The sequence below is a fragment of the Neophocaena asiaeorientalis genome, unplaced genomic scaffold (genome assembly GCF_003031525.2).
Source record: "Neophocaena asiaeorientalis asiaeorientalis breed wild unplaced genomic scaffold, Neophocaena_asiaeorientalis_V1.1 scaffold7, whole genome shotgun sequence".
NCBI classification, from domain to species: domain Eukaryota; kingdom Metazoa; phylum Chordata; class Mammalia; order Artiodactyla; family Phocoenidae; genus Neophocaena; species Neophocaena asiaeorientalis.
Genome location: NW_020185337.1, coordinates 19,727,673 through 19,740,872, shown reverse-complemented (window position 1 = coordinate 19,740,872; position 13,200 = coordinate 19,727,673). Strand labels below are relative to the sequence as shown.

At 39.2% G+C, this 13,200-nt stretch overlaps 1 protein-coding gene across 4 annotated transcripts in view; it reads right to left on the bottom strand.

The window, feature by feature from the left end:
* Window positions 1-13,200, bottom strand: part of LOC112393764 (protein FAM13A) — a 99,855-nt gene that overhangs the window by 60,738 nt on the left and 25,917 nt on the right. For all 4 annotated transcript variants that reach the window (XR_003002001.1, XR_003002002.1, XM_024736132.1 and 1 more), the window contains exons 3-4: window positions 9,221-9,262; window positions 6,307-6,486 (exon numbers count right to left, since the gene is read on the bottom strand). Coding sequence is in view for 2 of the 4 variants with exons in the window: in XM_024736132.1 (XP_024591900.1) it covers window positions 6,307-6,486; window positions 9,221-9,262 (222 nt within the window). In the remaining 2 variants the exon portion in view is untranslated. The remainder of the gene's footprint in view (window positions 1-6,306; window positions 6,487-9,220; window positions 9,263-13,200) is intronic.

Below are 13,200 nucleotides of genomic sequence, written 5' to 3'. Positions count from 1 at the left end.
GTTGCCACGGGAGAGCGGGGGAGGTGAGGGATGGACTGGGAGTTTGGGGTTAGTAGATGCAAACTACTACATATAGAATGGATAAACAACAAGGTCCTACTGTATAGCACTGGGAACTATATTCAATATCTTGATATAAACCATAATGGAAAAGAATACAAAAAAGAATGTATATATGTGTGTAACTGAGTCACTTTGCTGTACAGCAGAAATTAATACAACATTGTAAATCAACTATACTTCAATTTAAGAAAAATATATAAAGGTATTTCCCTAAACACCCAAAGCTGTTATCTTGAAATAAACGAGCTCCAAAGAGTAAAAAGAGATGACCATATTTTACTATCAGTTCAATCATATCCCCAAATGAAAGATAACATTAAATATTTATTCTGCAATTTAAATTCATATCCTATCTTAGATAGGCTATCATGGAGGCAACATTATGAATTAAATATTATCATAATATTTTCAGTTATACTATCTTTGGTGATTTTTAATACTCCATATTTAATTTAGTCTTATTTTATACAACTTTTAATGTACAAATATGTAGATTTAGTAAAATTATATAAAAGATGTATGTAACATTTATAAGAAATATCCTAAGTACAAAATAATTGAAGACATGAGGAAAAGTTGATAAGGACTCACATGCCGGCACATATACACACACGCTTAAATCTCTCCCCTCCCTCCACTGCGAGCAGTGCCTTCTGTGGATGGCTAGATGAGTTTGGTCTCAAATTCACAATCATTTGTTTTACTATTTAAATTTGTCTTCTTCTTTCTCTCCATATTTTCCCTAACTCCCGGGGTATAAATCCAACTGTAATTTTTTAATGGAGGAGTTTTTAGGTTTGAAAGTTGTCATGGACTAAATTGTATTCCCCCCAAATTCGTATGTTGAAGCCCTACCGCCAATGTGACTGTATTTAGAGACAGGACCTCTGAGGAGGTAACTAAGGTTACGTGAGGTCATAAAGGTGGGAACATAATTCAAGAGGACTGGTGTTCTTAAAAGAAGAGGCAGAGACACCAGAGAGCACGGCGGCAAGGCCATGTGAGGACACACTCACTGAGCAGGCACCGTCAGCAAGTCAGAGAGGTCTCAACAAAAACCAAACCTGTCAGCACCTTGCTCTTGGACTTCCAGCCTCTCTGAACTGTGAGAAAATACATTTCTGTTGCTTAAGCCCCCTAGTCTGGGGTACTTTGTTATGGCAGCCTGAGCAGATGAATACAAAAGCTAAAAATTATTTTTAGAAATTAAAAGACCAAGTTTATTTTCTAATCTTTGTGAATAGTGAATGAATGACTGGAATAAATCCTGTCCAAATAAATATACGAAAATCTGATCGTGCAGTTGTGCTCAGGTGGAAATCCTGTTCTCCTCAAAGGAAACTCTTTGCTCTTGTGTGGGTGAGTGCCTCTCACTGAGGTGCCCATGTGACCAGGAGCACAGGTGCACGACTCCTTCCCCTGACATGGTGACAGGCTCAGCCACACCCGAAACACTGTGATTTGACCTGAACTTAGATCTCGGTGGCCTCTCACTTTCACCATCTAGATCTTAGTTTTAGTTTATCTTCTTTTGCGAGTTTCCTCCTCACCCCTACATACACACGTAATGTTCTAGCAATACTGACCTCTCCATTATTCTAAGCACGCTTTTCTTTTTACTTTGCAGTAGGAATTTAATATAATATTTATATAACAAAAGATATGCATAATTTTCTAGTTCACTGTGTTTTGGAAGATTGAAACCATTTTCACCTGTCATGCCTTGCTTTTCTTTTTAAACAAAAGTTTATTACAAAATTTACAAACATAGAAAAATAGAGGGAATATCACCATGAATTTCCTTATATCCATCACCAAGATTCGACATTTCCATGCTCCTGGCAGATGGTTAATTTTTTTAGTAAGAATTAAACTGAACCCTTTTACATAATGAATACGTTCCTTAAACTTTCATATTTTTATTGTAACAAATAATAATATAAGCCTGATAATGTTTCCTTATGAATTTAGACAAATAAGAAATCATGTGCACTAAACGGAAGTATTTATAGTCTTTGCCCTCTACATTGCTTCTTTAAAAAATCTGCCGTGATGATATTACTACAGACTTTATTGACTCTTTAATCTCACCTTGAAATGTGGTGACTGTTGGCTTAAAGGATATTTTTGTAAATGGTTGCAGCTCTAAGTTGTTAAAGGCGAAATAACAGATCATAGATTTTTATTTTTCAAAACATTTTAAAACCACTCCATATGGCTAATAGCTTTGAATACAGTAAAGTCTAGCTTTAATCTTTCCTTATATTTTAAGCAAAATCTGTTGGAAATCTTAGATGACGAGTCAATTATGTATAAGCAAACACTGAGAAAAACATACTTACTTTAGGCTATAATAATGATTCTTAACCTTTCTGCAACTGACACCATGTCAGTGCATCTCCTGGGGACATACTGAAGAGGACCTTCATGGGGGCAGAAGTAGCAGATCTAGAGCTCTGAGAGATAAGGTCCTTGTTCCTCCAAAGCTGTGGAGAGCTTAGAGCAGCCATTCAGTACGGGCTGAGAGTTCAAGAAGAAGGACTATCAAGATACAATAGTGTCAGGTTAGGAGGGGCTTTATGACCAGGAAGGTGAAGCCAACAAGGACCATTTGAAAGGGACTTCTGAACGCCCAGACTACACGCTAAGGAAAAGCGTCAGGTGAGACTGTGAGTTACTTCTGCTATAAATAGTTTACACCCCAAGATTTTTTCACTCAATGCACAGCTGTGGTTTGACCACAATGAGTGGCCAGAATGAGCGGTGAAGGGACATCAGACAAGAGAAATGAAGGGAAAGGCTAGAGCTTCATGGATACCTCTTTAGATGATTAGTTAGACTCTACCATTCCCCACCACCTTTTGTTCCCCTGATGTTGATACTGAAAAACAATCAAGGTAACTTATACTAGAAATATCCCCAGATGTGGGAAACTGTATTTAAATTCTGCAGGAGTGGTTACTCTGTGTTTCATATTTCTCTCCCTGTCCAGCCCCTGTTCACTTTTTAAAAAAAAGTTTTTATTGGAGTAGAGCTGCTTTACAATGGTTCTGCTGTACAGCAAAGTGAATCAGCTATATGTATACATATATTCCCTCTTTTTTGGATTTCCTTCCCATTTAGGTCACCACAGAGCATTGAGTACAGGTCCCTGTGCTACACAGTAGGTTCTCATTAGTTACCTATTTTATACATAGTATCAATATTGTATATATGTCAGTCCCCATCTCCCAATTCATCCCACCCCCTTCTTCCCCCTTGGTATCCATACATCTGCTCTCTATGTCTGTGTCTGTATTTCTGCTTTGCAAATAAGATCATCTATACCATATTTTAAGATCCCACATATACGCATTAGTGTATGATATTTGTTTTTCTCTTTCTGACTTACTTCACTCTGCGTGACAGTCTCTAGGCCCATCCCTGTCTCTACAAAGTACCCAGTTCTGTTCCTTTTAATGGCTGAGTAATATTCCATTGTATATACGTACCACATCTTCTTTATCCATTCCTCTGTTGATGAACATTTAGGTTGCTTCCATGGCCTGGCTATTGTAGACAGTGCTTCAATGAACACTGGGGTACATGTATCTTTTTGAACTATGGTTTTCTCTGTGTATATGCCCAGTAGTGGGATTGCTGGGTCATATGGTAGTTCTATTTTTAGCTTTTCAAGGAAACTCCTTACTGTTCTCCATAGTGGCTGTACCAATTTACATTCCCACCAACAGTGCAAGAGGGTTCCCTTTTCTCCACACCCTCTCCAGCACTTACTGTTCGTAGAATTTTTTTTTTTTGCGGTACACGGGCCTCTCACTATTGTGGCCTCTCTCGTTGCGGAGCACAGGCTCCGGATGCGCAGGCTCAGTGGCCACGGCTCATGGGCCCAGCCGCTCCGCGGCATGTGGGATCTTCCCGGACCGGGGCATGAACCCGTGTCCCCTGCATCGGCAGGCGGACTCTCAACCACTGTGCCACCAGGGAAGCCCTGTTCGTAGAATTTTTGATGATGGCCATTCTGACTGGTGTGAGGTGATACCTTATTGTAGTTTTGATTTGCATTTCTCTAATAATTAGTGATGTTGACCATCCTTTCATGTGTCTCTTGGCCATCTGTATGTCTTCTCTGGAGAAATGTCTATTTAGATCTTCCGCCCATTTTTTTGATTGGGTTGTTTTTTTGATATTGAGCTGCGTGAGCTGTTTGTATATTTTGGAGATTAATCCTTTGTCAGTTGCTTCATTTGCAAACATTTTCTCCCATTCTGAGGGTCGTCTTTTCATCTTGTTTATGGTTTCCTTTGCTGTGGAAAAGCTTTTAAGTTTCATTAGGTCCCGATTATTTTTGTTTTTATTTTCATTACTCTAGGCAGTGGATGGAAAAAGACCTTGCTGTGATTTATGTCAGAGAGTGTTCTGCCTATATTTTCCTCTAAGAGTTTTACAATATCTGGCTTTACATTTAGGTCTTTAATCCATTTTGAGTTTATTTTTGTGTATGGTGTTAGGGAGTGCTCTAATTTCATTCTTTTACATGTAGCTGTCCAGTTTTCCCAGCCCCACTTATTGAAGAGGCTGTCTTTTCTCCACTGTATAGTCTTGCCTCCTTCGTCATAGATCAGGTGACCATAGGTGCGTGGGTTTATCTGCGTAGCCCCTGTTCACTTTTGACCTTACCCTGCCGTGCTCCTCCCTGGCCTGCCCCAGGTACCCACCACCACCAGGACCACTGTCCAGCTTTGTTCTACCACGCTCACTATCGCTTCCAGCCTCTGCTTGCTACCCCTCTGTCCAAACAACAAGGGTGGAAAGCACGATGTCGTGACACACTAAGGCTTTTAAAAATGCAGTGTTGCTATATACTGTGTGGCAAAAAAATGAGGCAGAGGCTAAGAATAGTGTCAGATGAATAATTGGTACTCGCTGTATAACACAATATAGGCCACACAGACTAATTATATACCTAAACACCTTCTATAAAGCTTAGTCAGTAGCTAATTTTAAATGTAAATATGTCCCGTTTTATAATTTTCCTATTTTCTAAAGGAAATATTACAGCACCCCCTCCTATCCACCAGCTCTAAGACAAATATTTTTAAAAACACGCTGCTTATACCACTTGAAAAGTCAGTGGGTTATATGACTGATACTTTTTAATTTCTAAAATTACATTTGTTAATATAGCTCTTAGACATCTTTATAATGGGCAGCGTGGAATTTATTTATACTATTTATCTTTTGTATTTTCTTTAAGCAAAGAGAAGTTGCTTTTTCTCCATCAACATTCTGATGTCGATTATGAGTCCAGGTGAAAAGGAATGAGGCAAACTAGGGCTTGGTTTAGTCTTTATCATTTCATAAGAATTTCAAAATAACAACTTTATAGAGACTAAATGCTACAGTAGATAAAACTTTCAGGAAAAATATGGGACTACAGTCTATTATATATAAATGCATTTTCCTTGCCAATTTAAATCATGATTATTCAATAAGATGAATGGTAATTATTCATTTGTATTTTATCAAATCTTTTAACGGAGAATAAAATTTGTTGTAATACTCTTCTTGAAATTCATGCTGAGACAATGCCTTAAAATTAGTCACTATAATAATAAAGAACTCAAGCATTTCCTCGTTTGTTAGACTTAAGCTCAACCTTTCTTCTACTAAAACATCATCAACTGTCAGAGCGTTACAGTAATATTCTGGTATTTAATCAGGTCAAAACAGTAGGGAAACCTGCTGGCTCATAAGCAAGTCTAATAGCCAACTGAATGCTGTCCAACAAGGAAAAAACCGTCTCTGGACAGGCATGTGGGAATTTTCTCCTCCAGTGCTTCAGGATCTCTCTAAATATTGACAAGATATTCATGAAATGTGTTAAATCAGAGGTGGCTTCCCATAACATACAAAACATCTAGACGAAAAGGAAATGTTTATTCAATCACTTATGAATTCCTAAATGCCAGCCAAGTTTAGAAGGGTCAAAATGAAAACTTAAAATGTTAACCCGAGTACTGAAATGAGAGTGTCTATAACTTTGCAGAGCGCAGGCTCAGCGGCCATGGCTCATGGGCCCAGCCGCTCCGTAGCACGTGGGATCTTCCCAGATCGGGGCACGTACCCGTGTCCCCTGCATCAGCAGGCGGACTCTCAACCACTGCGCCACCAGGGAAGCCCCCGGGTGTATATTTTTAAAAGAAGAAGAGCAAATGCAAACAAGAAGTACCAATGCCGACTCACATGTCACTGCCATGTCGAACTTCATCCTGCTCCTTGGACTGGCGTCGTCGCTGTTTGGTGGATGTGGAGAAAGATGCTGATGATGTTCCAGATTCTGAGTCCTCTGAACTTTGGCCTCCAGAGCTATTAACATCCAAAAGATGTTGTTCTACAGCTGACCGGATGGTTCTTTCTAAGAGTCTGGTAAAAAAGAATGCAGAGTCGATCAAGCAATGAAACCTATCAATAACTGCGTATAAAAATATGTCCCCGTACATGGAAAACACACTGGTGGTCGCCAAGGGGGAAGAGGCTGGGGGAGGGATGGAGTGGGAGGCTGGGGTCAGCAGATGTAAGCTTTTATATATAGAATGGAGAAACAACAAGGTCCTACTGTAGATCACAGAGAACTATATTCAATAGCCTATGATAAGCCATAATGGAAAAGAATATGAAAAAAGAATGTGTGTATATATATATGTGTGTGTGTGTGTGTATAACGGAATCACTTTGCTGTACAGCAGAAATTAACACGTTGTAAATCAACTATACTTCAATAAAAAAAAGTTCCCATAATATTGGAAATATCAGCATTTTCCATGGAACATCTACTACAGCTTCATGAGCAAAGACAGTATGAGGCATTAATCCCCAAATATTTGCGCTGTGTATTAAAAACAAAGCTACACAGAACAAATTCCACCAATGTGATAATTGTGTTTTCTATCCGGGATTACTGAAACACTCACGGCAGGTCTGGCAACAATTGTAGGAGGCATTCAGGAAATACAGATCATTTAATATAAGGCAGAATGAGGAAAGATTTTTTTCCTCATAGAATAATAATGGACCTATTCTTACAAAGGTGAGTTTCTTCCAGATTTATACCAGTTCTGCAGAGGAAGACAGTATGATTTACAAAGCAACTTGGCACAAATGATTTTATGATGCCTATTATCTCTTTGGAATCCCTTTAAGATAAAATTATATAGGCAATAATGCTATTAAAAAAGAACACCTTACCAGAGCAATTACTCCTCATAACAGAATGGTAGAATCTTTCTGAACCTCTGTTCAATTAAATTGTAATATATATGATTGAAGCTGTATTCATGCAAGCACCCCAATGTATATTACTGGAGATGGAAGGATAGATTTACTTTGTTCAACCGGAAGAAAACAGGTAAGCTCAGGGGCTAAAAAGAGAGCATGATAAGACAGATGAGGTATCATTTTTAAAGCTATATAATCTTACAATGTGTCTAAACCCATTTTTTAATCACTTCATTATTTAATTCTGAATAAGCAGGCATGAAAAATTCTAAACTGACACTCCTCAAAGCATGTTTTCCTTCACTTGAAAAAAGAATCACATCCAAACTCATCAAATTGTATACATTAAGTATACGATACATTAAGTATGTGTATAGCTTTTGTACATACACCTCAAAAAAGCTGTTAAAAATTTAAAAACCACATATATATTTTAAAAATGGTCAGACTGAGAAACACATTCAGTTAAATACAATGAGTTTTGAAAATTTAAGAACTTTACATGTTCCAAATGTAGTTTTATAATAGACTCATAGTAATTTCATTAAAACTATTTTACAACAGTGAGCAAGTACAGAATGACTAGGCATTAGAACTTTAATATCTAGAACTCTACATCCCAACGATTTGAGATTACCTCATGGTGGTACATGGGAAAGTGAATAAATCAATATATACATACATACCAAAGCCACACCTTTTCCAAACGTTATACAAAACATATAAGAAGTAAAGGTGATTAGGAAACAGACAAGAACGCATCAGTCTTGGTATAATTCTGGAATCTCTTTAAAATTCTCAAAGATAAAAGACGTCATATCTGCCCTCTGAGTGCTTCCTCCCATAACAAGGAAAAAAAAAAAAATCCCAACTCATCCTATTAGAGCCACATTCGTACCAATTAGTGTTCCTTCTAATGTTTTTCTCTTCTTCCTTATCACACATCCGCCCCTTCTGATCCGCCTGATCCCTGCTCATGGAAGATGCTCCAGAAGGCCCACCCAGGTCCCAGCAATGTCATATGGGTGAAGCACAACGAACAGGCAGGGGTAGATAGCTGCAGTTTAGATTTTAGTCTAAGTGCGGTTGGTCGTCTTAGGAGGAAAAAGACATGCGATGGACATAATTAACAGAGCACTGCCACTGCCCTGTGGAAGAAGGGCTTGCTGCCATCACTAACTTGCCTCCTTTTCTGTGTCCTATCAGACTGTAAAGGCCCCAAAGGCAGAGCACAAGGCTTCTTTGACATTAGACACCTAACACGATGCTTGGCATATAGCAGGCACTCCATAAATGGAGGCTGATTCAAACGAACAAAGGAAGAAGTAAAACACACGGTTCGTGTTTCCACCTTTAATGGCAAGACACCTCCCAATGCACACAGACCGCTTTGCACGTACTAACTGACACGATTTTGACTAAAATAAACAGAAAATCTCATATGTTCACACGGCTGAGGGGTCTCCAGTCACACACCCACACAGAAGCTCAAACGGGAACACTTCTTATTTGGTCTTCTCCTCTGGGTGGTTTTAAAAATCATCATTCGTTGCTTATTATATTAATCTTCCAATGCTATACACCATTAGAAAAGCTTTTTTTTTTTTTTTTTTTTTTTTTTGCGGTATGCGGGCCTCTCACTGTTGTGGCCTCTCCCGTTGCAGAGCACAGGCTGCAGACGCGCAGGCTCAGCGGCCATGGCTCACGGGCCCAGCCGCTCCATGGCATGTGGGATCTTCCCAGACCGGGTCACGAACCCGTGTCCCCTGCATCGGCAGGCGGACTCTCAACCACTGTGCCACCAGGGAAGCCCTAGAAAAGCTTTTTTACTGTTTAATACATGAGAGGAGGGGGAAAAAAGCCCAAAATCCGTATCACTTACTCTCCCGTTGCCGACACATTGCTGACTTGGGATACGTGGGCACTGTAGAAAAGAAGCAAAAGAAAGGAAGCCAGGTTAGACACAGGACCAGAGAGTGCAAATCCAACATGTGAGGGCAGCCCGGGCTGAAAGTATTAGCCCTGAATGACCCTCACATGACATTTAATTACCCACTGACCGATGCTGATTTTTTACTTGTCTCTAGATTAGAGATGGCCCTGGGTGCATATTCCCAAACAGCTTCTTTTCTCCATGTTAAGATGTCCATGACGGATAGTTTCAAAGGTGACCCCTGAAAACCATTTCTGCCTCTCAGACTATTGCCATGGCCCTAGTCTGGGGTCTTTGAATTTTCCCCAAATGTTAATACGATTGCTGCCCACTGCTTTCCTGCTACCAACTGCCCCGTCTCTGCTCTCTGCAGCCCAAGTCTGTTCCCTCCTGCCCCACTCTCTCCAGACCTGCAGACAGAAGCATCTTCCTAAAACTGCTCTGAACATGGAGCGGGGGCCGTAGGGGACAGAGAACAAGGAACAAACACTGCTTTCTACACGACTCTATCTGAGCCACATCTTCTGCCTAAGTTCCTCAAGATGGAAAATACCTCAAGCTCTATAAGGTTTCATCTTAACACCTAATGTATAGCTCTTTTATTGAGCATTTATAAACTTCCTCTAACTTTCCCATTTTCTCCAAAGCCTGAATTCCTTCGAAAGTACTAAAAAGTAGTCAGTAAAAAAAAAAAAAAAAAAGTAGTCCATATAAAACGGAATGGTGAAATGAGAGAACACTATCTGATTAGCACGCTTCAGAACTTCACCCTTTTGCCCCCATTCTACTTGCACATAAGCACAGTGTGGGTCGAGGCTGGCATCTGTTTTAACCATATCAGTGTGAGTACTTTCTTACATTCTGCCCTGTAGTGCTCAACTGGCTTCTAAGTCAAGATTCGAAAGTATCTATGTTGAAAATGAGATTAAAAACAAATCTTCAGTGCATGTCAAACTACAGTTTTGCCTAATCTAACAGTTCTCCCATTTTTACTTTCTTCTTTGCGGAAGACACCTGAAGAAAATAAAAGCTGTTAATGACCAATACTGATGGTTGCCTGTCAATCACTCAAGCATCCTCATTTATACTACAGAATTCTCAGCATGTGAATGTGTTGCTTTGGAATCAGCTGTCGAGCTTTTCTTCCACGTACGTGTATATGTGTATCTCACCCCTTTCCATGTAGAACCTAAGTGCTTCAAGGGACTGTATAATATTCCTCATTTTCTTTCATGACAATACCTACGAATACCACCAGCACAGACTCATTATCCCAGAGGTGATCAACAGACACTCGCTCTCTAACCCCAGAGAATTCCTTTAGCTAAAGCTGTGGCTCTTTGTCATGGTCACAAACCACAGCCGAGTCCCAGAAAAACTGCATAAAAGAGTACTGTTGCTCACAGGGAAACGTATGAGAAGAATCTTCATTCATAAATGAAGGAACAAATAAATAAACCCGAATGCTTACTGAGTGCTATGTTTCAGACATTGTGCTTGGTATTGTTTACATAGCTTTTCTCATTTACTGTTTACAATAACCCCATGAAGTAGGTACCATTGTTTTCTTTTCCCTGTTTTCAAATGAAGAGGTTAGAGAGGTTAAGTAACTCACAGTCACAGAGCCAAGAAGCAGATGAGCTGAGATTGGAACCAAGAAAGTTTTAGCTTAGAGTCTAAGCTCCTAATCACTACACTCGACTTTTTGAATCCATCACTCACTAGAAGAAACACTCACTAGAGTCATCTTCCTATATGGAGGCCTGGACTCAGGTATTTAACTTTGCTTTTAATTACAACCATTTCTGCCTCACAATACCTGCTATTCATAGAGGTTCCCAGGTTACATAACCAACAATAAATCCTTTGCGGCTCTCTGTCCTTAGCTGGAACAGGCAGTCCCTGCTTTCGATGCCTGTGGCTCACTCTCTGTAAATTCAACACTGTATAATTAACTCCGGCACTCCATGTCTCACGCGGTTACACAACCTTGCTTTTGGGGGCAGGGGCCGATTTGAATAATGACTCCGGGAGAACATACAGGTGGGAAAAGAATACAGAGCTGCTAGATACTAAAAACATTCCAAAGACACATAAATATAATCAGCCAATCAGTCAGCCATGCCATCTCAGAATGAAGAGATACATTTCCTCTCCTCCCTTCTATACACTTTTGACCTGAACTTCTTTTTGCTTATTAAAAAGCACACACTGATATTTTTATGTTCCTTTTGGGGTGGGGTGGGGCGTAGGGAGGAGAAGATGAAAAAAGGAGAGGAAGAAAGAGACACGGAAATGACAACAAATGGGACCAGGTTCTGAGACTCCGAACTCTCTAACTCTCAAACATGCACCAGAATCACCCGGGATCTTGTTCACACACAGATTCTGATACAGTGGGTCTAGGTCTAGGAAAGGGGACCTGAGATTTTTTATTTCTAACACATTCCCCAGTGATTCTGATGCTGTTGATTTGTGGAGGACATTGTTTAGCAAGGTTCCAAATTCCTGCAACTAAAATTCTTTTAGACTTCAGTGACTTAGATATCACAATTGCTGTTTTTAAAGATTCTAAGTTATGAAGGTGTGATTTGGAAAACATATGCTAATTGGAATGAATAAAAGGCAATACATCAACACTTCCCTCCGAGCTTAAAGAAAAATGACCTGAGCCATCTAAATCAGCCTGAAAGAGCCTTTCTCAGAATGCAAAATAAATGAATAAATCAATAATAAGACTAAGTAATTAAACCATATTGATTTTTGTTAATACATTTATCTTAGGTCAAATTTATGATAAATTTATATGTTTGTGTTTTTGTAATAGGCCTTTGGAATTTTTGGTATTACTTAGTGTGTCCATACTTCCATGCTTTTAAAACAGAATTTTTCTAAAGGAAGTATTCTTTTTTTTTTTTTTAAATGCCAAGAAACAATTTATTATAGAGAGAAGAAAAATCTCTCATCCAAAATACAGAAATCTGTACAACTCTGCCACAGTCAATACACACGAACTGTACAAGTTCACACCAGTCCGTAACTCACCAAACAAACTATGACTAACAAGGTTCACAAAATAGATGGTGGTTTGTGGAAAAGACTTTTACCCAATTAAGTACAAGAGAAGTTACAAGCCAGACCTCCACTTTCTAAAGATAAGAAGTATACTCAGTCTCAGAAAACTACAAGCCAGCACATGTACAGAGAGCTGGCTGGTGCTAACACCACACTTGAGATAGTGTCTTTTTCAAAGGCTGTTGCCACTGCAGATTCTGGTCACTTGCTACTTTCAAGGCCAAAAACACAGTACAAGGTGTGACCATTTCCCCAGGTCATACTTACTAGTTTGTCTTATGTACATTTATATTTAAGAGCTAGGTAAATTTCCCAGGTCATACTTACTAGTTTGTCTTATGTACATTTATATTTAAGAGCTAGGTAAATTGCCCAGGTCATACTTACTAGTTTGTCTTATGTACAGTTATATTTAAGAGCTAGGTAAATTGCCCAGGTCATACTTACTAGTTTGTCTTATGTACATTTATATTTAAGAGCTAGGTAAAAGTCTTGTCATAAAATTTCCAGTACCACCACGTTTAAAATGTTGAGCTGCCAAAATGGATAACAACTTTAAGTGCCATAGTGCAAGTTCTACTGCAGAGAAAGGTTCTTTGAAATACAGATTTGCATTCAAGGGACTGATGTAAAAATTTAGGCATCGTGTCTGGGAGAAACTGAAACCACCCTAGGACTTCTCTCCCTTGCAAATAAGGTGATCATTTACTTGGACTCACAGGCTATTAAATCATTGAAAGGTACTGTCCAAACTATGGCACTGTCACTTAAAAAATTTTTTTAGCACTCTATTTTGTGCCAGATCTTCACAGCTGTGACATGGTTTAAATTCCATAATCCATCCCCCAAGAGGC